The sequence below is a fragment of the Equus przewalskii genome, chromosome 9, assembly GCF_037783145.1.
Source record: "Equus przewalskii isolate Varuska chromosome 9, EquPr2, whole genome shotgun sequence".
Taxonomy (NCBI): Eukaryota; Metazoa; Chordata; class Mammalia; order Perissodactyla; family Equidae; genus Equus; species Equus przewalskii.
Genome location: NC_091839.1, coordinates 15,276,059 through 15,301,197, shown reverse-complemented (window position 1 = coordinate 15,301,197; position 25,139 = coordinate 15,276,059). Strand labels below are relative to the sequence as shown.

The 25,139-nt window shown below is 43.6% G+C and overlaps 1 protein-coding gene across 2 annotated transcripts; it reads right to left on the bottom strand.

Moving 5' to 3' along the window:
- Positions 1–3,899: 3,899 nt before the first annotated feature.
- Positions 3,900–24,774, bottom strand: LOC103566841 (very-long-chain 3-oxoacyl-CoA reductase-B-like). Of its 2 annotated transcripts, XM_008543384.2 has the most exons (11): positions 24,504–24,771; positions 24,168–24,214; positions 20,505–20,580; positions 19,853–19,963; positions 19,630–19,697; positions 6,285–6,329; positions 6,022–6,056; positions 5,719–5,800; positions 5,189–5,254; positions 4,543–4,683; positions 3,900–4,368 (listed from the first exon to the last, which is right to left on the bottom strand). In XM_008543384.2, exons 1-11 carry the CDS (start codon positions 24,661–24,663, stop codon positions 4,264–4,266), a joined length of 936 nt encoding a protein of 311 aa, XP_008541606.1. In that variant the 5' UTR covers positions 24,664–24,771; the 3' UTR covers positions 3,900–4,263. The 2 variants fall into 2 exon arrangements, with proteins under 2 accessions (XP_008541606.1, XP_008541607.1); XM_008543385.2 differs by lacking the exon at positions 24,168–24,214 and having other exon boundaries at positions 24,504–24,774.
- Between the last annotated feature and the right edge of the window lie 365 nt (positions 24,775–25,139).

Here is a 25,139-nt window from a genome sequence, read left to right as displayed (position 1 = left end):
CTTAACCACTGCACCACTCGGCTGGCACCCCCTACATATCTTTTTGGGGAGGACACCATTCAACCCACAATACATGCCAGAAGACAATGGAATGACACGTTTAAAGCACCGAGTGAAAAAAATGAACTGTTAACCTAGAATTCTATACCAGCGGTAACATCCTTTGAAAATGAAGCTGAACAAAAGGAGAAATAGATCAGTTGGACTTAATGAAAATTAAAAGGTTTGGTGCTTCAAAGGCTAGCATACCGAAAGCGAAAAGACAGCTCATGGAATGAAAGAAAATATCTGCAAAGCGTGGATTGGATAAGAGGTTTGCATCTAGAATATACAAAGAACTTTTGCAATTCAATCGTAAAAAGACAACCCAATTTTAAAATGGGCAAGGATCTGAGAAGACGTTTCTCAGAGAAGAGAGACACCTTCTCAAGTGTCCAAAAAGCACATGAAAAGATGCTCATTTGCTTTTAGGAAAATGCAAATCAAAATCACAATGAGGTACCACTTCAACCCACTAGGATGGCTGGAACAAAAAAGACAGGTCATAACAAGTGTGGGCAAGGATGTAGCGAATTTTGAACTATCATACAGATGAGCCACTAATGAATTCCTAACCTGCAGAAAGTGAGAGATAATAAATGATTGCTATTGTCTCAAGCCAGTAAATTTTGGGGTGATTTGTTACACAGCAATAGGTCACTAGCGCAGTGATCTTAAACACAACTGTATTACCAAGTATATTAAATATAAATGAAAATAAACACCCTAGTTACAGGGAGATATTGTCAGACTGGATGAGAAACAAGATCCTTTTATATACTCTGTTAGAAACACATTTTAAATATAAAATCAAAGAAGAATTTAAAATAAAAGAAATGCAGATGATGCACAAAGCAAACAGCAACCAAAAGAAAGAAAAAAGCTGGTGTGGCTATATTAATATCAAAGCAGACTTTAGATAGAAGTATTACGAGAGTTAAAAAGTGACAGTTCATAATTTAAGATGGGCTCATTAGGACCATACAACAATCCTAAACATGCATGCACCTAATAACATCCTCAAAAACATAAAGCAAAAGTTGACAGAACTAAAAGGAGAAGTGGACAAACCCACAATCAGAGTTGGAAATTTTAACATGCTTCATGCAGTAACTGACAGAAGAAGCAAAAAGTATATTTCAGAAAGAACATAGATTTGAACAGTATAATTCATCAATTTGAACTATCAACACATATAGAACGGTAGATCAAACAGCTGCAGAATATACATTCTTTCTAAGTGTATATGGCCTTTTTAGGTAGCTTCTGGTTTCCAGTTTCACATATAAGGAGCTTGGAAGTTGCCACTCTGTCTTAACAACAAATAAAAAGCTGAACAGAGATGAGGACACGGGGTGAAACACTGCCCCTAAGATTGGATAGACGGAGAGGCAAATACAGGCAACCACAACTTTCCGGAGCAGAGACTCGTGGGCAGACACTGCCGCGGGAACCAGTGCTGGGGTGGGAAACCGGCACCGTGATTGATGAGGCTCAGTGTGGACAAGCGTGAGAGTTGAAAACTCTAGGGGAACCCAGTCATAGGAAGTTTTCCACAATTTGGGGATTTACCTCTAGGAGCTCAAGCCACTTCCCACAGTAAATATCAGAGAAAAATCCCCTTGTGTTCCTGGCAGGGGGACGGGGGAAAGGAGCATCTTGAAATTCATCAGAAGCACTCTGCTCTTCTTAACAAAGACTGCCCTGGAGGGACTAGTGACCCAGAGCCTAATCTTCTGGGATATTATCAGATTCTGACAGAGCAGGGTGTAGGGAAGGGAAATGCCCAATCTCAGCCCACACTAGCCACACTCTCCTGCTTAAGAAAGAGAAAAAAATTAAAAACACTTGTGAAGTTCACAATCTAGAGGCACTGGCTTACTAAACGACTGAGATCTAATCATGGGACTACAGAATGCACCACCCCCCCCAACTCACACCTCACCACCACGTTACGACAGACCTATTCAGTTCCTTTTACCCAGTACATCATGTCCGGCTATCAAGAAAAAATTACAAGGCATACCAAAAGGCAAAAAAACCCCCACAATTTGAAGAGACAGAGCGAGAATCAGAGCCAGACGTGGCAGGGGTGTTGGAATTATCAGACTGGGAATTTAAAACCGCTATGATTAAGGGCTCCAATGGATAACAGAGACAGCGTGCAAGGGCAGATGGGCAATGGAAGCAGACAGATGGAAATCTTAGGAAAGAACCAAGAAGAAATGCTAGAGATTAAAACCACTGTAATAAAAATGAAGAATGTCTTTGATGCTTACTTGCTAAGTAGGCACAGCTGAGGAAAGAATCTCTGCGCTTCAGGCTATCTCAATAGAAACTTCCAGAACTGAAAAGCAAAGAGAACAAAGACTGAAAAAAACAAAACAGGACAGAACAGAATATCCAAGGACTGTAAGATGGCTACCAAAAGTGTAACACGTGCATAATGGAAACACCAGAAGGAAGAGAGAAAGGAACCGAAGAAATATTGGAAAGAATGACTGAGAACTTCCCCCCAAATAATGTCAGACACCAAACCACAGATCCAGGAAGCTCAGAGAACACCAAGCAGGATAAATGTAAAAAAAAAAAAAAAAAAAAAGACACCTTACCTAGAGAGGAACCAAGACAAGAGTTACATCTAACTTCTCTCCAGAAGCCATGCAAACAAGAAGACAGTGAAGTTGAGCATCGTTTCATATAGTTAAGGACTGTCTGTGTTTGTATCTCTGTGAAGTGTCTTTTCACTCCTTTACACATTTTAAAACATTGGGCTTTTAGTCTTTTTCTTTCTTTTTGAGGAAGATTAGCTCTGAGCTAACATCTGCTGCCAATCCTCCTCCTTTTTTTTTTTTTTTTTTTTGCTGAGGAAGAAGGGCCCTGAGCTAACACCCATGCCCATCTTCCTCTACTTTATATGTGGGATGCCTACCACAGCATGAATGCCAAGTGGTGCCATGTCTGCACCCGGGATCAGAACTGGAGAACCCCAGGCCACCAAAGCGGAATGCACGCACTTAACTGCTGTGCCACTGGGCCGGCCCCTAGTCTTTTCCGTATATATTAAGGAGATTCACATTTTGTGCATAAGTTGTAAATATTTTCTCTGAGATGGTCACATTTTTACTTTGCTCATGGAATCATCTTTTCCAAAGTAACTTCTAAATCTGCTTAAGTAGTTTTATTTTATTTTATTTTTATTATTTTATTTTATTGCTCCTGGATTTTCCCCACTATTTTATTATGAAAATTTTATTATGAAAAGGGTGAATTTTATGGTATGTGAATTATATCTCAATAAAAATAATTTTTAAAATGGAGACCCCCTAAGTATATGTATATATAATTAGATCCATTCCTCACACCATACACCTGCATAAACTCCAAATGAATCAGAAATCCTCATGTAAAAGAGAAACACACAACTAGAAGTGTACACGAATAGAAAAGTTGAAAGAAGTGTACAGTGAAAAAGCATGTATCTACCACTTAGGTTGTATTACTAACATTTTACCAGACTTGTCTTATCTCTATCTGCTCCATCTATCCCACTATCCACGAGTGAATTCATCTCACTTTTCAATGCATTTCAGAGGAAGCTTCAGACACTTTCCCTAAGGAATTCAGCCTGCATGTCATTAATAGTTCAATATTTATTAGCGATTCTTTTTGTTGTTGCTTTTAATTTTCAGTATTAATTAGAAACATTCTCCCACTCCCAAGATGGAGAAGAATTCATTCGTGTACACTTCTAGTTGCGTGTTTCTCTTTTACATGAAGATTTCTGATTCATTTGGAGTTTATGCAGGTGTATGGTGTGAGGAATGGATCTAATTATATATACATATACTTAGGGGGTCTCCATTTCAAAAATTATTTTTATTGAGATATAATTCACATACCATAAAATTCACCCTTTAAATGTGTACAATTCAGTGGATTTTAGGATATTCACAAAATTTTGCAACCATCACCGCTACAATTATATGTATATTTTTTGTTTTTCCCCAAACGCCACATATTGAATACTCCATCTTCCCATTAGAGGTTTGAGATCTGCAGTTGTCACCAAATGTGCAGGTGTTCGGGGGGTCCAGTTCTGTTCCATTGGCCTGCCTGTCTGTCTGTTCTCCCGGGTGGGACATCTTTGCTAACAACGACAGCTCTGGCCCGGGATTGGGGGGCGGGGGAGGATGGACAAGCGGCCACGCCTCTTCAATGCCTTTAATTCGCGAACTTCTCGTTAAGCCTGTTCGCCCACAGAGATGTCAACTTCACTCCCCAGCGCGAGAGAGAAAACCAACTGGGCAGCAGAGGCAGCAGGAAACTCTGGGAAGGAGAGGTACCAGGGATCAGGATGTGCCCCCATCTCCTCTCCTGTCTCCCCAGCCCAGGGTGGGGGACCTCCCCTCCCCTGGACGTCTCTCCGCTCTAAGGACTAGTGGACCGGAGCCAGGGAAGGTTCCCTCCAGCTCTCTGCCCGTGATTGCCCCGTGAAGGCACCTGCAAAGCGTGGCTCAGGCACCCAGGCGTTTGCGAGGTGAGGCCAAGAGTGTCCAGCGCCTCCCGAGCAAAGTCTTCGGCATTCTTTCCGAAGCTCATGTCACGGGTCATGTTTGTGGCAACCGTGTAGGGGCTCACTGTCTGCAGGAAGGAAGCCGGTAAAGAAAAGAAGTCCCCTCCCACCCCAGCCTACCCTCCCAGGCCCTCTCTGTGGATCCCAGAGGCTCGCCTTCTAGCTGCAGTCCCACGTGGGTCCGAGTGTCTGCCCTGAGACCACGCCCCCTAGATGCCACGCCTGGAGAGACCACGCCCTTAGACACCACGCCCCCCAGGAGGCCACGCCCCTAGATGCCATGCCAGAAACACGCCCCCAAGAGGCCACGCCCGTAAATGCCACGGTCCCAGGAGACCACGCCCCTACATGCCACTCTTCCAAGAGACCATGCCCCCCTGACACCACGCCCCCTAAGCAAAGCCACAGCTCTGAGCTCTGGTCACTCCAGCTATTCCAAATCACTATCCTCTTTCAGACATCTCTCTGCTCCTAGAAGCCTCCACTGTCCCTTAGCTCCTACCCCGTGTCCATGCCCCTCCCGTTCTGAGCTGCCACGTGCCTTCTGAGCCCCGCCCCTGCGGAGTCAGGTACCTGTACGTCGACGCCCTGAGAGAAGTACTCTGCGCCCACCGCCCGGGAGAAGCTTCGCACAAAGGCCTGTGGAGGAAGGAGAGGGAGGGTCCCAGGACCGAGAGCCGTCCCTGTGCAGAGCACTCCGTCCGTGGATCCAGCAGGCCCCGCTCCTCGCGGCCCAAGTCCTCACCTTAACACCTGAGCGCTTGCGTGTTCTGAGCCCTCTCTCTGTTCCCATACACGCACTCTCCACGCCAGCCAGGCCAGTCTCTGAATTCCCAGACCTCCTTCCCACCTCACGTGCTCCCTTGACCCCAGCCTCCCTTTCTCTTAAAAAACAAACAGAAAAACCTAGCTTGCCCACTGGATTGTGTCCCAGATGTCTGTCTGACCTATGAACAGCTCCAGATTCAGGTGGCACACCTCTGTCTCACACATACACACATTCAGGACTTTTCCCCCAGAACCTTCAATGCCAGAATAAAGGGCTACAGCAGGAATCGAGAATGGCAGGACAGCCCTCGCCCTGGGTCTGTGGGTCTGGGTACCTTAGAGGCTGCATATGCTGCTAAAAATGGACAGGGTCTCCTGTCAGATAACGAAGAGATGTTGATGATGATGCCTTTGCCCCTGGAGGAGGAAGCATTCGTTGGAAGGTGATCAATGCCAACCGGAAATAGAGGGTCCAGGTGATTCCCCCACTGCCACCCCTTAGCCCGAGCCCTCATCTGAGAAACCTCAGAGGGACAGAGAAGAGTTGGAAACGTGGGTGGGACCAGCGGGGAACGGAAAAAGCCTGGAGGTTGGATGGGAGAGGATCCAGAGTGGAAGAGAAAGAGACTGCCTCTTACCTGGCGACCATCTGGGGCAGGACAATTGCAGTCATCTGTAGAGAAGAGTGGGGGAAACTCCACCTTTCCCTTTGCAATCCTTCCACCCGCCCAACGACTCCTGCTCCCTCCTCCAGTTCACTCCCTCCGCTCCCTTCAAGCCTCAGGGAATAGCCCCTAGCACCTTCTCCATGCCAGGTCCGGTGTGGAGGGATGCTGGGGACCACCCAGAGTAGTCAGAGCTACACTGACCGTGGACCCAGCGCCTCCTGGCCCAGACTCACCTGGACCACAGACATCACGTTGCAGTTTACAACATCCGAGAGTCTCTGGGGAAGAAAACAAAACCAATCATCACCAGCCCCGCCACAGCGCCCACCTTTTCTTATTTCCTAACTTAGTTTTACTTTAACACAACACATTTTGTAAAAGTAGCACCTACTGCACGTACCCTTTGACCCACCAACTCCACTTCCGGAAATTTATTCTTTTCCAAGATACTCACCCGTGTGGGCAGTGAATTTTCATCGCAACACTCTTTGTAGTCACACAGAACAGGAAACATCCTGAATGCTGATCAATAGCAAAGTGACTAAATAAATACAGTGTAGCCAATGGATGGATCGCTGGGCCGCAAGTAAAAAGAATGGGTCATGGGGTCACCCCGTGGCGAGTAGTTAAGTTCACGCGCCCGCTTCAGTGGCCTAGGGTTTCCCTGGTTTGGATTCTGGGCGTGGACATGGCACAGGTCATCAGGCCATGCTGAGGCGGCGTCCCACACAGAAGAACTAGAAGGACCTACAACTCAAATATACAACCATGTACTGGGGGACTTTGGGGAGAAGAAGAAGAAAAAACAAAAAGAAGATTGGCAACAGATGTTAGCTCAGGGCCAGTCTTTAAATAAAAAAAATAATAATAAAAAAGAATGGGCCAGCGATTTATTCTGATTAGAATGATCCCCAAAATACATGCCTACTTGTGAAAGGTGAAGTAGGAAGAAATAAAGTATTGACACTTTTCCAGATTTCCCCCTGTAGTCACTGTCCTTGCCTCCCCCTGGGTTACCCACTATCCTGACCTCTAATACGCTCTAGAATAGTTTTGTCTGGTTCTGACCTTCATATAAGCGGAGTCATACAGTATGTACCGTTTTATCTCTGGCTTCGTCTGCTAAACATTTTGTTTGTAAGATTCATCCATGTCGTGTGTAGCAGAAGTGCATTCATGTTCATTGCTGTAATTTTCCACTCGATGAATACAGCATGCTTTATTTATCTCATCGACTACTGACTGACATTTAGGTTGGGTCCAGTCTGGGGCTATCATAGATAATTTATCTAGGAACACTCTCGAATGTGTCTTTTGGAGCACCTGCGCACTCACACACCACCAGGAGTGAAATGGAGGGATGCTCGTGTACGCCTATTTCCAATCTTAGGCGGTATTGCAAAACAATTTCCCCAAATCGTCCAAATTTATATTCCCACGAGCAAAGCTTAAGAATTTCGGTTGTTCCACATCCCCAGCAGCACATAGTATCGTCAGTACTTTTAGGGTTAAACTTTTTAGTGGCTGTGTAGCTGTATCTCATTCTGGCTTGAATTTGGAGCTCCCTAATAAGAATGAGGCTAAATACATTTTCATGTGTTCACTGATCTCTTGGATTTCCTCTTTTGTAGGGTGGCTATTCAAATCTGATTCCCCTTCTTTAACTGGGTTGTTTGTACTTTAAAAAGATTTATATAACATATATAATATATAACATAATATAATAATATAATATATATTAATATAATATATAATATAAATAATATATTTATATATGATATATTAATATATATAACTTGTATATGACATATTAATATATGTAAATTCTAAATACAAGCCCCTTGGTGGTTACTTGCACTGCAAATATCTCCTCCCACTTTGTGGCTTGTCCCTTCACTCGCTTGTTTGTGACTTTGAATGAACAAGAGCTCTTAATATTAACGTAATCCAGTTTTCTGATCCCTTCCTTCATGGCTTATGCTTTTTGTTTTCTGTTTAAGAACTATTTCCCAGGCCAGCCTGGTGGCGCAGTGGTTAAGTGCGCACGTTCCACTTCAGTGGCCCAGGGTTCGCCGGTTTGGAACCCGGGTGCAGACATGGCACCACTTGGCACACCATGCTGTGGTAGGCGTCCCACATATAAAGTAGAGGAAGATGGGCACAGATGTTAGCTCAGGGCCAGTCTTCCTCAGCAAAAAGAGGAGGATTGGCAGCAGATGTTAGCTCAGGGCTAATCTGCCTCAAAAAAGAAAAGAAAAGAAAAGAAATATTTCCCAACTGTAATTATGTGAGGTGACAGGTGTGTTAACTAACCTTATTGTGGTCACCATTTCACAATATATATGTGTATCAAATCATCATGTCGTACACCCTAAACTTACACATTGTTATATGTCAGTTATATCGCGATAAAGCCAGGGAAAAAAAGACAAATATTTCCCTGCTCCATGGTCGTGAAGACATTCTCATAAGTTACCTAAATGTTTCTATGCCTCACCAGTCTGAGTTCGTAGTCAGATCCATGATCCAAGAGGAAATGACTTCTGGGTAGGGTGTGAGGTAGGGAACAAGTTTCCCTTTTTCCCAGATGCCCACATCCACTTTGATTGATTGACAGAGCCTCTTCCCCCTCACTGATCTGTAATACAGTCTTGCTATAATTTCGATGCCCATATATGTGGGAGTCTATTTCTGGACTCTCTTCTGCTCCACTCTTCTATTTCTCTATCATTGTACCAGTGTCACACCATCTTATTTACTGTAGCTTCATAATAATTCTTGTCATCTGGTAGAACTTTTCTTCAAGATGTTCTTGGCCCTTTGCGTTGTCAATTTACACTAAAGAATCTGCTGGGAATTTGTCTAGGATAGCCCCGAATTCAGTGAGAGTTTCTTTACACACTGAACCTGCCAATTGATGTATATTGCCTACAATAGAGGTACTAAGTATGCCCCTCTTTTAATTTAGGTCTTTTAAAATTTCTCTTAGTGATGTTTTATAGTTTTCTGTAAGGAAAAGTGGTCTTACATATTTTATTTCAGATTAATGCCTAGATATTGGATGTCCTTACTGCCATGATAAATCTTGCCTCTTAAAAAAATTACTTTTTGTTGTTGTTGTTGAGGAAGCTTTGCCCTGAGCTAACATTCGCTGCCCATCTTCCTCTTTTTGTATGTGGGATGCCACCGCAGCATGGCCACTGACGGGTGAGTGGTGTAGTTCTGTGCCTGGGAAGTGAACCCGGGCCACTGAAGTGGAGCATGCTGAACTTAACCACTAGGTCACTGGGGCTGGCCCAAGAAATTACTTTTGAGGGACTGGCCTGGTGGTGCAGTGGTTAAGTGAGCACGTTCTGCTTTGGCGGCCTGGGGTTCACCAGTTCGGATCCCGGGTGAAGACATGGCACCGCTTGGCAGGCATCGCACATATAAAGTAGAGGAAGATGGACACGGATGTGAGCTCAGGGCCAGTCTTCCTCAGCAAAAAGAGGAGGATTGGCAGCAGATGTTAGCTCAGGGCTAATCTTCCTCAAAAAAAAAAAAAAAGAAATTACTTTCTAGTTGTTCATTACTGATATATAGACATAAAATTTGCTGAGTTGATTAATAAATAAATTCTTCTGGGTTTTCTACATAGAAAGTCTTATCATCTGCAAATAATGACAATTGTACTTCTTCCTTTCTTAGCCTTATAACTTTGATCTCCCATAAAATGTTAAATAGAGAGGTCATAGCAGACTTCCTTGTCTTGTTCCCAACCTCATGGAAAAAGCATTCAACATTTCACCATTCGGTATGATGCTAGTTGCAGGTTCTTTGAGGATTGTTTGCCAGATTAAGGCAGTTTTGTTCTATTCCTAGTTGCTTTTTAAAAAGTAATGAACATACATTAACTCTCAGCAATTGACTCTTACTTTCTCTGTATCTATGCAGATAATCATGTGGTTTTTCTCCCTTTTTTCTATTAATATGGTGAAGTATACAGATAGATTTTCAAATTCTGAATTATCCTTGCACTCTTGGAATAAAGCTCATTTGATCGTGATATTTAATTCTTTTTATGTATCACAGGCTTGGTGAGCTAATTATTTGGTCTAGGATATTTGCATTTATGTTCCTGAAGGAAATTAGGCTCTAATTTTTTCTTCCTTGTAATTTCCTTATTGGGAGTGGGTATGATGGTTGTATGCCCTCATAAAATGAGGCAGAAAGTGCATACTCTTTTTCTAGTCTTTGAAAGAGTTTAGATGAGATTGTTTTTACTTTGTGCTTAAATATTCGGTAGCTCACGGATAAAGACATCAGGGCCTGGAGCTTTTACTTACAGGAAGGTTTCATCTTTTTAAACTTGCTATTGAAGAATAGCATGGATGCTGAAATGTGCCCACACCATAGATGTAGAGCTCAATGAATTTTCACAAACTGGATACAGCTATGTGACCAGCATCCAGATTTAGAAAAACAGAATTAACAGCTCCCAAGGAGCCCCCACCCACGTACCCTTCCACACACTACCCCTCCAAGAGTAAACACTATTGTAAGGAGCTTTTACATGATGGGTTCAATTTCTTTAAAGATATAGCACTAGTTAGATATTCTATTTCTTTTTGTTTTTGTATACATTGTGTTTTCTAGGAAATAGCTCCAGTAATCTAAAATTTCAAATTTTTGCCATTATATCTTAGTAGGATCTTCTTACAGTTTTGATATCACCAAGGATATCCTCATTTTCATTTCTTTTTTTTTTTTTTTGAGGAAGATTAGCCCTGAGCTAACTGCTGCCAATCCTCCTCTTTTTGCTGAGGAAGACTGGCCCTGAGCTAAGATCCATGCCCATCTTCCTCTACTTTACACATGGGATGCCTATCACAGCATGACGTGCCAAACGGTGCCATGCCTGCACCCAGAATATGAACCGGCAAACCCCGGGCCACTGAAGTGGAACATGAGAACTTAACTGCTATGCCACCAGGCTGGCCCCTCATTTTCATTTCTGGCATTACTTATCTGTGCCTTCTCTCTCTCTCTCTCTTTTCCTGATCAATCTCGCAGAATTTTCTCAATTTTATTTGTCTTTCAGCTCAAATTTTTTACTTTCTAAATCCTGCTTTGAAAGTTTCTATGCAATTGCATTGGTGGTCATAGTGATCCTGGAATTTGATTTGTGCTTGATGTCTTTTGTCAGTACTGCACAATATTTAGCCATTATGTTTTTAATATTTACATCATGCCTATTTACTCCTTTTTGTATTATGGGACTCCAGTTACACACATATTGGGCATTTTCACAATACTTCATATATCTCTTATCCCTTTCCATGTTTTCTATCCTTTTGCCTCTCCAGGCAAGTGCCTGAGTATCTACTTCTGTCCTTACTTCCAGTTCACCAATTCTCTCTTCAATTGTGTCTGTTTCATTATGAAATCTATCCATAAAGTTGCTTTTCAATAAATGCATTTTTCAATCCTAGAATTTGAATTTTCTAAATTTCCAGTTTTCTGAGTAAATTCTCTGTTGTGATTTTTAGTATGTTGAATATATTAATCATAGTTATTTTAAAATCTATGCTGAACAAGACAACACAAAATGGCAGAGCAGGAAGTGCTAGGGGTCATTTCTTCCATCAAAGCAACTATTGAGCTGGAAAGAATAATTGGAATGAACTATTTTGGAACTCTGGGACCTGACTGGACACTTATAACAATCAGAGGAGTGCTTCATGGACAGGCTGCTGATCTTTCATAAGTGAGTGGTGTGGGCAGAACACCCAGCATCCTCTACTTCTCAGCCCCACTGTGGTTTTGGGAATAGCATCTTGCATTCCTGAAGTAGCTGGCTAGTACCAGGGAGGGCAGTGAGGACCTTGTCCTCCAAAACTGTGAGCTTATGCATTTTGGTTGGTCTGGTGGTTCCCTAAGGGAAGGGTGCAGACACTTGCCTTGCCTTTGGCCATCTTAGAAGCAATGGCTTCCCCTGGCACTATCTATTAGAAGATTTAAAGAGATAAGAAAGACACTACCCTCCTCTGCTTTTGGAGCCGGACACTTAAGGAAATATTTGTCAGGTCACTGGATGATCCCAGAGATAATGGAACAGAAACTCCAGTGACCACACACCACAAGAAGACACACTTTGCAAAAATAGTTTTTAAAAAGTCACAAATGACTTTTTCTCAGTAAGCAGAAGTCAGCAACCTCTGAGGAGTGAGGAAGTCAGATTTCAAGAGTTGACATATTTTAATACTCTGAATGTCCAGTTTTCAACAACAACAAAAAATACAAATAAAAAGGAAAGGGTGGCCCATACATAGCAAAAAAATAATTTCACAGAAACCATCCCTGAGAAAACCCAGAACTGGAATTACTAGTCAAACACGTTAAGCCAACTGTCTTAAATATACTCCACTTGTTAAAGAAAGCCATAGAAAAAAAAGAACTAACGGAGATGTTTAAAAAATGATATATGAACAAAATTAGAATTCAACAAAGAGAGAGAAATTATAAAAAAAAAAAAAAAAGAACCAAACAGAAATTCTTCAGCTGAAAAGTTCAATAACTGAAATGAAAAATTCACTAGGGGGGTGTTCAACTGCACAATTGAGTGGGTGGAAGAAAAGATCAGCATTCTTGAAGATAAGAGAATTGAAAGTATCTGGCTGGAAGAGCAAAAGAGAAAGAAAAGAAGAAGAAAAATGAACAGAGTCTGAGGAACCTGTCAGACATCATCAAACAGCATTATACACATCATATAATAATAATATATAATATATAATATAATAATGACTGAAAACTTCTCAAATCTGATGAAACATACATATCCAAGAAGCTCAACAAACACCAAGCAGAATAAATTCAAGGAGATCCACACCAAGACACACTGTAGTCAAACTGTCGAAACCCAAAGAGAATTTTGAAGGCAGCAAGAAAGACGTCCTCATGATAAACAAATAGAATTAACAGCTTACTTCTCATCAGAAACCACAGAGGCCAGAAAGCAGTGGGATAACAGATTTAAAGTCCTAAAAAACAAAAGTACAAAATCCGTCAACCAAGAATTCGATGTCCAGCAAAACTATCCTTCAAGAATGAGGGGGAAAATGAAGACATTTCCAAATAAACAAAAGCTAAGGGAAATCATTATCTGTAGACCTGCTCTAACAAGAAATGCTAAAGGGAGTCCTTCAGTTTGAAAATAATCAAAAACTAGAAAATAATCAAAGCCATAAGAAGAAATAAAGAAACAGATTAAGATAACTACATAGGTAAGTAGAAAACCCACCACTGTTTTACTTTTGGTTTGTTACTCCTGTCTTTTCAGCATTATTGAAAAGGCAAATGTATAAAGTAATCATTATAAATTTGTATTATCTATGTTAATGGACACACAATGTATGAAGATGTGACAATAACAGTATAAACAAGGAGGGAGCATATGTATAGGAGCAGAGTGTTTGTACACAACTGAAAATAAGTTGGTATTATTAAAACTAGTTTGTTATAAGTTTAAGATGTTAACTGTAATACCCAAGGTAACTTACTAAGAAAATAACTTTGAAAACACACAGAAAAGGAAAGAAGAAGGAAATCAAAATGGTACACTACAAAAATTCAACTAAATAAAAAAGTTATTAGGAATAGAGGGGAAATTAAGACATACAGAGAAGAAACAGCTAAATGGCAGAAGCAAATCTCTTCTTATCAATAATCACTTTTTACAAATAGATTAAACGCTTCTATTAAAAGACAGAAATCGACATATTGGACTTAAAAACGTCACCCAACTATATGTGTCTACAAGATATTCACTTTAGATACAAAGACACAGAGACATTTAAAGTAAAAAATTAGAAAAAAGATAGCCCATGCAAACAGTGATGGAAAGAGAACTCGGGTGGCTATAAATATGTCAGAAAAAATAGACACTAAGTTTCAAAAACAATGCAAAAAAAAAAAGAAGGGCATTATACATATATATTTTTTTTTCCAGAAAGATTAGCCCTGAGCTAACATCTGCTGCCAATCCTCCTTTTTTTGCTGAGGAAGACTGGCCCTGAGCTAACATCTGTGCCCATCTTCCTCTACTTTATATGTGGGATGCCTGCCACAGCATGGCTTGATAAGCGGTGCCATGTCCAAACCTGGGATCTGAACTGGTGAACCCCAGGTCACTGACAGAGAATGTGCAAACTTAACTGCTGCACCACTGGGACAGCCCCAGGGCATTATATTTTTTAAAAGTTCAATGCAGCAAGAAGATATAACAATTATAAATATATACAGACCTAACAACAGAGCCCCAAAATATATGAAGCAAAACACTACATACAAAAACCTCAAAATGGATCAAAGCTCTAAAGGTAAGAGCCAAAATTACAAAACTTTTGAAAGAAAACATAGGGGAAAAGCTTCATGACACTGAGTTTGGCAATGATTTCTTGGATATGACACCAAAAGCACCACAACCAAAGAAAAATAGATAAACTGTACTTCATCAAAATTAAAATGTTTTGTACATTAAAAGACACTATCAATGGAATAAAATGGCAACTCACAAAATGGCAGAGAATGTTTGCAAATAATACATTTGATAAGGGATTAATATCCATAATACATATTGAACTTCTACAATTCTTAAACGCCAATGAGTCAAAAAAGAAATCACAAAGGAAATTAAAAAATATTTAGAGACAAATAAAAATGAAAATAAAAACACAACATAGCAAAACTTACGGGATGCAGGGAAAGCAGTGCTAAGGGGGAAACTTACAGCTGTAAATACTTCCATTAAAAGAAAAAAATATCTCAAATCGACAACTCTATACCTTCAGGAAGTAGGAAAAAAAATAACAAACTAAACCCAGAGCTAACAGAATAAAATAAATAATAAAGATTAGAGCAGAGAAAAATAAAAGAGAGAATAGAAAAATAACAAAGAAAATCAGTGAAACCGGAAGTTGCTTCTTTGAAAGGGTTAACAGAATTGACATTTATCTAGACTGACTAAGAGAAAAAGAAAAAACATTGAAATTAATAAAATCAGAAACAAAAGTGGGACATTACTACTGATTCTACAGAAGCAAAAAAGATGATAAGAGAGCACTACAGACAACTGCACGCCAAAAAATTGGATAATCTAGGTAAAATGGACAAATTCCTAGAAATACGAAACCTACTAAAAGCGAATCAGGAAGAAACAGAAAATCTGGATAGACTCGTAAGTAGTAAGGAGATTGAATCAGTAGCCAGTAATCAAAAATTTCCCAAGAAAGAAAATCCCTGGACAGACGGCTTCACTGATGAATTCTACCAAACATTTAAAGAGCTAATGCCAACCCTTCACAAACTCTTCCAACAAATTGAAGAGGAGAGAATACTTCCTAACTTCTGTAAGCCCAGCATTGCCCCGACACCAAAGTCAGACAAAGACATCAGAGGAAAAGAAATCAACAGACTGAGATCCCCTATAAACATTCACACAAAAAATCCTCAACAAAATACTAGCAAACTGATTTCATCAGCATATTAAAAGGATACACCATGACCCAGTGGGATTTACTCCTGGAATGCAAAGATGGTTCAACATATGAAAATTGATCAGTGTAATACAACACATTAATGGAATAAAGGGGAAAAGTCACAGGATCATCTCAATTGATGTAGAAAAAGCATTTGACAAAATTCAACACTCTTTCATGATTAATTAACAAATTAGGAATAAAAGGAAACTACTTCAACATAATAAAGATACGAATAACAAACATACGAAAAGCCCACAGCTAACATCATACCCAATGATGAAATACTGAAAGCATTTTCTGCTTTTTGCTGTTTCTATTCAACATAGTATGGGAAGTTCTAGCCAGAGCAATCAGGCAAGAAAAAAAAAAAAACAAAGGCATCCAAATTGGAAAGGAAGAAGCAAAGTTATCTGTTTGCACATGATCTTATATGTGGAAAATCCTTAAGATTTCACGCAAAAAAATGTGAGAACTATAAAGTGAATTCACAAAGCAGCAGGATACAAAAATCAACATTGAAAAATTAGTTGCGTTTCTATACACTAATGACGAACCATCCGAAAGGGAAGTTATGAAAACAATTCCATTTATGATAGCATCAAAAAGAATAAATATACTTAGGAATCAACTTAACCAAGGAGGAAAGACTCATATACAGAAAACCACAAAACATCACTGAAAGACATTAGAGAAGAGATAATTAATTGGAAAGACATCCCGCGGTCATGGATTGGAAGATTTCATACTGCTAAGACGTCATTACTACCCAAAGCGATCTACAGATTCAACACAATCTCTATCAAAATCCAAAGAGCATTTTCTGCAGAAATAGAAAAACTCACCCTAAAATTCATAGGGAATCTCAAGAGACCCTGAATAGCCAAACCAATCTTGCATGCATCATTTCCACTTCTGGGTATATGCCCCAAAGAATTAAAAGCAAGGACACAAACAGATATTTGTACCCCAATGTGCATAGCGGCATTATTCATAACAGCCCAAAGGTGGAAACAACCAGAGTGCCCATCAATGGAAGAGTGGATCAACAAATTGTGGTGTATCCATACAAGAGAATACTACTCAGCCTTCAAAAGGAAGGAAATTGTGATACATGCTACAACAGGGATAAGCCTTGAAAATATTATTCTAAATGAAATTTCAGGCACAAAAGGACAGATACTGTACGATTCCACTTATCCGAGGTACATAGTGTAGTCACATTCACAGAGACAGAAATTAGAATGGTGGCTTCCAGGAGCTGGGGCTAGGGAAGAAGGGGGAGGTATTGAAAAAGTTCTGGAGGTGGATGGTGGTGATGGTTTCACAACAATGTGAGTGTACAAAATGCCACTGACCTGTCCATGTAAATAAATGTAAAAATGGCCAATTTTATGTCTATTTGTCACAATTAAAAAATAAAGAAAATAAAAGGAATGAAGTTGTGATACTTGCTACAACAGGGATGAAATGGAAAACATTATGCTGAGTGAACTAAGCCAGACACAAAAGGAAAAATATTCTAGGATCCCACTGGTATTTAGAATCAGCAAATTCATAGAGACAGAAAGGACAGGGGTTGGGAGTAGGGAAGAATGAGGAGTTATGGTTTAATACATCCAGAGTTTCTGTTTGGATATTATATAAAGCTTACCACAATTTTAAAAAAATCTATGCTGATATTTCCATTATCTTGGTCACATGTGGACTAAATTACATGATGTATTATTTATTTTGTTTTCTGTCATGATTTTTCTCCTAAGATTCCTGGTTATATTTTGTCGAGTGCTGGATATTTAATACATAAAAAATCGTATGGCTAATTTGAGGCTCTGAACTATATTGTTTTCGTCTAAAGATGATGTGTTGGTTTTTTGTGCTTCCAGCCAGCTAAACTAGGGGGCGCTGAAATATCAGGTCACATTAATCCCGACGGGAATGGAATTCACTGGAAACTCTGTTTCAGTTCCCATGCAACCTAGTTTATTCTACTTTACCCCAACTCCTAATTGATAGTTTCTCAGGGTACCATCTTAAAACTTGGGATATTTCCCAAAGCTTTGAACTACATTATTCGTTGGAGCAAGAGTAGGTTGAAAGCTGTGCTTCGGTTCTTAAACTCTGAGCCACCTTGAAGTGAAATTTTGCTCCAAATGTCAAATTCCCTTCTTGGGTTCTCTCCTCCCTCAAATCTTGGTGCTAGGTTCTTCATTGCCTTCCTAGCTCTGTGATGTCTCCAGTTATTTTTTATAACATTGTATCCCGCTTTCCTAATGGTTCTCATTCACAGCGTTAGCCTCCAACAACTTCCTCTAATACCAGAAGCAGAATACCCAGCTACCCTCTCGTTACGTTTTATAAAATGAGCATATGTTTTCCTCTTGAAATAATAATATTTAAAATTTAAAAACCACCCTGATCTTCTGTTTTGTCTATGTCTAATAGTAATAGCCAACATTGATGGAGTGCACAACTTAGATTTATGTTCATTATTTCATTCCATTGTCATAACAGCTCTGTGAGCCCAGCAAAAATATTTATTTTCATTTTATAGACATGAAACTGAGGCTCAGAGAAATGAAGTCATGTATGCAAAGTTGCGTAACTGATAGAAAACAGAGCTGAAATTTTTACCATCCATGCACCCTTTCTCAGAATGCTACTGGAGGACATGCTCCAACAAAATGAGGGAGTAAACCGAAGGAAGCTATAACATGTGATAGAGAAAATAGGGGCTTCCTAGGAGAAAGATAAAGAGAGGTCCCAGGATTTGTGACACAGAGGGTAACCAGTCCAGACTGGAGCAGGACAGAAGGCTCTTGGAGAGATTCCTTCAAGAAGATGAAATTGCCTGGAACATTTTTATATTTTTGGATTACAATTCGGAGTTGAAGTAATGATAAGCACATAGCAATCCAAGCAGATGAAAAATCGAGGCAATCACTAACTCCAGGGAGAATAAAAAGTTGTTATAGAAAGGAAAACTACATGGCGCCACCATGGACAGCATTTTCAAATGCACAGTAATGTGATTCTGCAGCCACACCTATGAAACATTATCCTGGGGGATGGGAGGCCTGGGTGTGTGTTTGTGGTGGCGGCACCGGTGTCTGCGAACCGGAAATAATCCTCCTCTTCCGCTGGGGGTAGTCACCAGATAAGGGCTAAAGCTGAGAAATCAAGATGTACCCTCTAAACAGGATTATTTGAAAGGATGAATTATATACTTTTTCAGGTTGAAAGCGGTAGCTTCCAGGGCAGTGGTTCTCAGCCGGGTGGGGTTTTCTCCCCAGGGGATATTCGGGCGTGAGTGGAGCCATTTTCTGTTATCACAGCTGGAGGGCGGATGCTGCTGCCATGTGGTGGGTAGAGGCCAGGGATGCTGCTGAACAGCCTACAGGGCACAAGAGAGCCCCCACGACAAGGAACCATGAGCCCAAATGTCAGCAGGGTGGATGTTGAGAAACCCTGCTCTGTGGAATAGGAGATGAGAATGGCGTATGCCGTTTTCTTCAACAACCCTTGTAGAACTATTTGACTCTTTATAACTTTGATATAATTTAAAAGACAAAGAAAACAATTAATTTAACAACAGAGGTTGGCAGCAGAAACTGAGGTCCAAGTGACTACTGGACTCTCCTAAGAAATACCATGGGGCTATATGCACAGGTGATTAGGAGAAAAGAAGCTGTGGGTTCAAGAATGATCCCAAATAAAAATTTAGAAAGCCACACGCTCCACAAGGCAGGCACTGGTTTTCTCATGTGGGTCCCCTTTCCCACGTGGGTCCCCTTAGTGAGCACCAGGGAATAGGAAAGGGCAGAAGCAGGCTCAACTTGAACAGTCGTGCCGGTTGGGCACTGCACAAGGGCGCCCCGTCGAAGGAGACCGCCTTCACGTCCCAGACATCATAAGATCTGTAGGTTTTAAGACAATTTTCCAGCGGAAGGCAATAGAGTACCTTGTTCTAACATGGGTAGCGCACTGCGTGAGTTTTCCAACAGAGGGCAGTAGCGTGAGAGGAGGGGCTGGAGAGGCCAGTCCTGTCCTCGGTTTCACTCACTTTGGCGACATTGTCACAGTCGAGCAGTTTCTTGAAGCCAGGTGTATACAGCATGCCCACATTGTTCACTGAGCGAGAGGGGACAAATTGTCTGAGTCACTCCAACAGGCCCAGGGAGACCAGGTCGGGGCAGAGGGAGGGCCACCACAAAAGGGTCCCAGGTCACGGTGACCTTGGGGGCAGTGGAGGGAAGGGCTGCCCCCGAGCAGGCACGGGGACTTACCCAACACTCCGATCTCCAGGTCCTTCAGTCCTGCCTCGATGGCGCCGTAGATCTCCAGGCCCCCGGTGAAGTCGGCCTGGATGACTCGTGTGATCCTGCCATGAAGCCGCTCTGGGAAGCGAGGACAGCGGGAGCCAGACCCTCAGCTGGAATCCAGTCCCACCTCTGGCCCAACCCCATCCCTGTGCCTGTCCAGCCCAAGCCTCTGCCCCATGCCTTCCCAGGCCCCCGCCTCCGCCATGGCCGCGCCCCCGACCACTGGGGGCCCCGCCCCCGCCCCCGCCCAGACCACACCCCCGCCCCGCCCCCTGACCACGCCCCCGCCCGCGCTGGCCACGCCCCACTCGCGCCCTGGCCACGCCCCCACCCTCTCGCCACGACCGCACCACGCCCCGACCACGCCCCCGCCCCCGCGATGGCCACGCCCAGACCACGCCCCCGCCCCGCCGTAGCCGCGCCCCCGACCACGGGGAGGGGCCCGGCCACGCCCCCGCCCAGACCACGCCCCGGCCACGCCCCGCTCGCGCCCTGGCCACGCCCCCACCCTCTCGCCAAGGCCGCGCCACGCCTCTGACCACGCCCCCGCCCTGGCCGGGGTCTCGCCCCGGGCACTGTCCCCAACTTCCCCAGCGCGGCCCCCCCTGGCTCTCACCTATCTCCTTTGCCTCGTAGTCCAACTTGCTCAGGCTTCGACTGATGAGGACAATGTTCAGACCTCTCCTGGCGAGCTGCAGAGAATTCATCGATTGACTGATTGATTCGTTCTACAAAGATTTCGTGTGGTGCCTGCCCGGGGGCACCGTGTGGTAGGCGCTGCGGACGCAGAGGCGAACGAAAGAGAAAAAAGATGCCTGCGCTCCGGGGAAGGCGCAGTCCAGGCAGGCGGAGCAGGAAGCGCAGAGGCCTTTGCACAAAGGCTGGGAGGACAGCAGGAGTCCCGCGTGCCCTGGGGGCAGTGGCCCGTGGCACAGGAGCCCAGTGAGATAGGCAGGGGACCAGATCATAGGGCCTCGGATGCCCCGGTAAAGACTTTGGCTTTTATTTGCAGTGACAGAAAAGTCCAATAACTCAAGCGTTTGTTCCTTCCTTCCTTCAAATATTTGTTCAAGGTGTGTTTGCAGAGCACCTGCTCTTTGCTGGGTGGTGCTGGGGACACAAGGTACCCGTGGCAAATTCAGTCTCGCTCCCTCCTCTTCACCCTCCACTCGGCAGCCAGAGGGCTCTTTCTAAAGCACAAACCTGCCCCTACCTCTCCTGTCTTGACTCCCCAGGACCCTTGGGACAAAACCATGTTCCTCACCCTGGCTCCACGTGACCTGGTACCAGCTCTCTATGGGAGTCCAGGCACAACAGATGGTTCATCTAGCCCCACAAGTATCTCCTGGATTTTCCTGCCTCTGGGCCTTTGCACATGCTGCTCCTTCTGCCCTGAATGCCTTCCCCCTTGAAAGAGAGTTAGCAAATATTTGTGGAATGGGCGCCAAGTAGCATTTTGGCACACATCTGACCCTCTCCTCCTGTGTGTCTGAGGGTGATGTATTATGTGGAGCTCAGTGTCCATCAGCTTCGGAGAGAGGCCAGGCACAAACATCTCAACAGCTCCATGCATCTGAGAGGTTGGTGCTATGAAGGCCATTCATTCATTCCACAAACATTTGCATAGCATCTGCTTGTGCCTGGTCCTGTGCCGGTGGCCCTGACCAAGACAGTCCCAGCACTGCCCTCACGGGGCTCAGAGTGCAGAGGTGGGACAGACCAACTCTCAGCCAGCAATAACCCAGAGTGGCCATCAGGACTCGCTGACTTGCAACTAAACACAATCCTTTCCCTTTCCCCCAGGGTCACCCTTCTACTCCAGCCCTAGCTTCCCCTCCCTTCTTGCCCGCTGAAGGACATTGCTCCAGCTTTTCTCCCACCTTCCCCTGCATCACGACTTCTCGCTCTTCTGGATTATTCCCATCAGCATACAAATCTGCTGTGGTCTCTCCCACTTTCCCTGTCCAGGTGTTGCCCCATTTCTTCTCACCCCACCTGCTCCCTTCACTCAACATTCCAAGAAAGGATTGTCTACACTGTTCTCCTCCCGTACCCTCTCATACCCACTCCAGTCGGGCTCCTGCCCCGACCTTGCCACCCAAACCACTCTGGTCACCAATAACTTCCCCGTTGGTAAAGCAAATGCTGTATTCTCAGCACCTCCCAGCGGTGATTGACACGGTGATCACTGCCTCTTGCTGGAAACATTCTTTATGTGGCTTCCAACACCTCTTCTCCATCCCTTATACTCTGGTTTTCCTCCTACTTTGTCTCATTTCTTGTTCCTCCTCATCTTCCACGCCTCTTGACTTTGGATGGTCCAGGGAGCTCTTTGGGGTGATTCAGACTGTGCTCCCCTTCTCCATCTCCACCCACTCCCATGGCCATCTCATCTAGTCTCATGACTTTAAATGGCATCGCTATGTTGATGATGCTTACATTTATATCTCCACCCAGACTTCCCCTCGGGACTCCACAGTGCTATACCCAGCTGCATACTTTGCAACTTGGATACCTAATTGGTATCTCAAACTTAAAATGTCCAAAATTAAATTCCTGTCTGTTTTTCCCCAAACCTGGTCCTCCCTCAGTTCAACCCCATCTCAGTAATGGCAGCTCCATTCTTTGAGGTGTTCTGGCCAAAAATCTTGTAGTAGTTTATTTTGTGAGGCAAGCATTATCCTAATACCAAAACCCAAACAAAGATATTACAAGAAAAGAAACTCATAAGTTTACACACAAAAAATCCTCAACAAAATATTAGTAAATCCAATCCAGTAATATATAAAAAGGACCAAGTGGGATTTATCTCAGGAATGCAAGGTTGGTTCAACATTTGCAAAAATCAATCAATGTAATTTCCCATATAAACAGACTAAAGAAGAAAAACCATACGATCATTTCAATAGATACTGAAAAATTACTTGACAAAGGATAAAAACTCTCAGCAAGCTAGGGGTAGAAGGGACCTTCCTCAACCTTCTAAAGGGCACATAAGTAAATAAATGAGTAAATAAGTAAATGAAACCTAGAGCTAACATTACGTTTAATGGTTAAAGACTAAATGCCTTTCCCCCAAGATCAGGAATAAAGAAGGATCTTCACTCTCACCACTCCTTTCAACAGCATATTGAAGTTCCTAGCCAGTGCAATAAGGCATGAAAAGGAAATGAAAGGTATACAGACTGGAAAGGAAGAAATGATCTCTATTCACAGATGATGTAGAAAAATCCCAAGAAATCCACAAAAAATTTACAATAACCAAGAAGTGAGTTTAGCAAGGTTTCAGGTTACAAGGTAAAAAGCTGAGTCATACTCCACATCAAACCTTTCCGTATATCCTGTCAGCTTTATCTTCAAAATAATCCAGAATCCAAGAACTTCTACTTCTGTCACCCTGGTCTGAGTCATCACCATCTCCTGCTCAGGTTGTGCAAGAGCACCTTAGCTGATCTCCTACTTCCACCCTCACCCCCTACAGTATCATACCCCTCTTCTGCTCAGAACCCTCCCAGGATCCCACCTCACTCAGCAAATAGTAAGGTATCCACGATAACCTACCAGATTCCCCAGGATATGCCCTGAAATTGCATCTCTCTCCTCAACTCCTATGACTCCCCTATTCTTCTCACTCTGACACAATCACAGTGGCCACCTCTCTGCTTCTCTAACAAGCAGTTCTCCCTACCTCAGGGCCTTTGCACTGGCTGTTTCTTCTCCCTGGAAATCCCTTCTCCCAATTATCCACATAACTCCCTCCTTCACCTCCTTCAAGTCTTTTCTCCATTTCACCTTTTCAGTGACATCTTCTCTGATCATCCTATATAAAAATGGGAACCCACACATCCCCAGGATTCCCTGTTCTCCTTTCTTGATTGATTTTTCTCCTTAACCCTTGGCACCATTTGACACACTGTATATTTTATTTATTAATCTTATTTACACCTGTCTCCCCTCACTAGAACATAAGTTCCATGAGGGCAAGTTCTTTTGGTTTTTTAAACCTAGTTTGTTCACTGCTGTACCCCCCAGGACCTGGAAGATGCCTGGCACGTAGAGGGGGTCAATAAATATGTTTTGAATGACTAAATCAGGGTGACAATGGGAAAATGTTGAGGGGCTGTAGAAGCCTGGAGACCAGAGGGAAGGCTTCCTGGAGGAGAGGACATCTGAAGGAACCAGATAAAGCATGCAGTTTTCAGTCTAGCAGGGGCAGCTGCTGCAAGCTAACAGACAGAAACTCCTAGCATTCCCTAGGCTGTAAGACATCATGACTCACCTCGTGCGCATAGGCTTTGCCAATGCCGCTGGTGGCTCCTGTCACCACTAGAGACGAGAGGAGGAGGGAGGGCAGGAGGAGGCAGCCACAGACTTTGCCCCAGCCCAAGCTCAGCCCACCCCAGATCCTTCCCCCTGCCGGCTCCTCCACTCTCCCTCCTGGCCCTTCTTGTGCCTTTTCTGGGTGCCTCCCTCGCCCTGGTCACCGCAGCCTTCACCTATCTTGCTTCCAGGAGTCCTCCAGCCTCTGTTCTGATCGGGGGTCCTCACCTGTCACCCGTCCTCATTCCTGCAGCCCCCACCCATACCCACTTGGCACAGAGCCCTGGCTCCTCACCTGCCCAGGCTCCATGTGCCCGGAGCCAAGGGGCGCCCCGGCGTGCCTGGGGCAGCAGGTAGACATAGACTAAGTGGCCCACCTCCCAGGTCACCCTCAGCAGCAGCCACAAGGCGGTAACCGCCCCCAGCGCCCTCAGCGCGTCCCACTCCGACTCCATCGCAGCCCCCAGCAACGGGTCACCAGACCTGAGGACAAAACTAGGAGGCTGCCTCCGGGAGCAGCGATTTGAACGCTGGCCTGCCAACTCCGGGTTAGCCCCGCCCACACTGCCAGTCAAGCCTTAGGCCCCCCGCTTTATTCTGGCGGACAGGCCACGCCCATCAGCCCTAGCACCGCCCCTTGCCGTCTAATTAGGTCACATCTGGGCTTAACGCCCAGGTACCTTCCCGGACCAGAAGGTCTTATCTCCCCTCACCCTGCACGGCTGGGCAAAGGACACCCACAGACTCCCTCTCTGTTTGGGTCGCTGAACCCCTCTTAGCTGCAGGTGGTCTGACCTGATAATACCCATCCCAAGGGAGTTTTGTCAATAACACAGAGTTTGTAGGAAAAACGTGCCCTTCAGATTTTCTGCTGAGGCACAAGTCAAAGCCCTGACAGTGGGCTTACATGACCCCGCTCCTCATTTCCCCT

Excerpts from the sequence above, each read along its gene's own strand:
- LOC103566841 (XM_008543384.2), bottom strand. The coding sequence starts at position 24,663 with ATGGAGTCGGAGTGGGACGCGCTGAGGGCGCTGGGGGCGGTTACCGCC. Across the intron at positions 19,698-19,852 it reads CCTGGAGATCGGAGTGTTGG|TGAACAATGTGGGCATGCTG; the intron begins GTAAGTCCCCGT and ends CCTCTCGCTCAG. Across the intron at positions 4,369-4,542 it reads GCCTGAGCCACGCTTTGCAG|AGTTTCCTGCTGCCTCTGCT; the intron begins GTGCCTTCACGG and ends TCTCCTTCCCAG.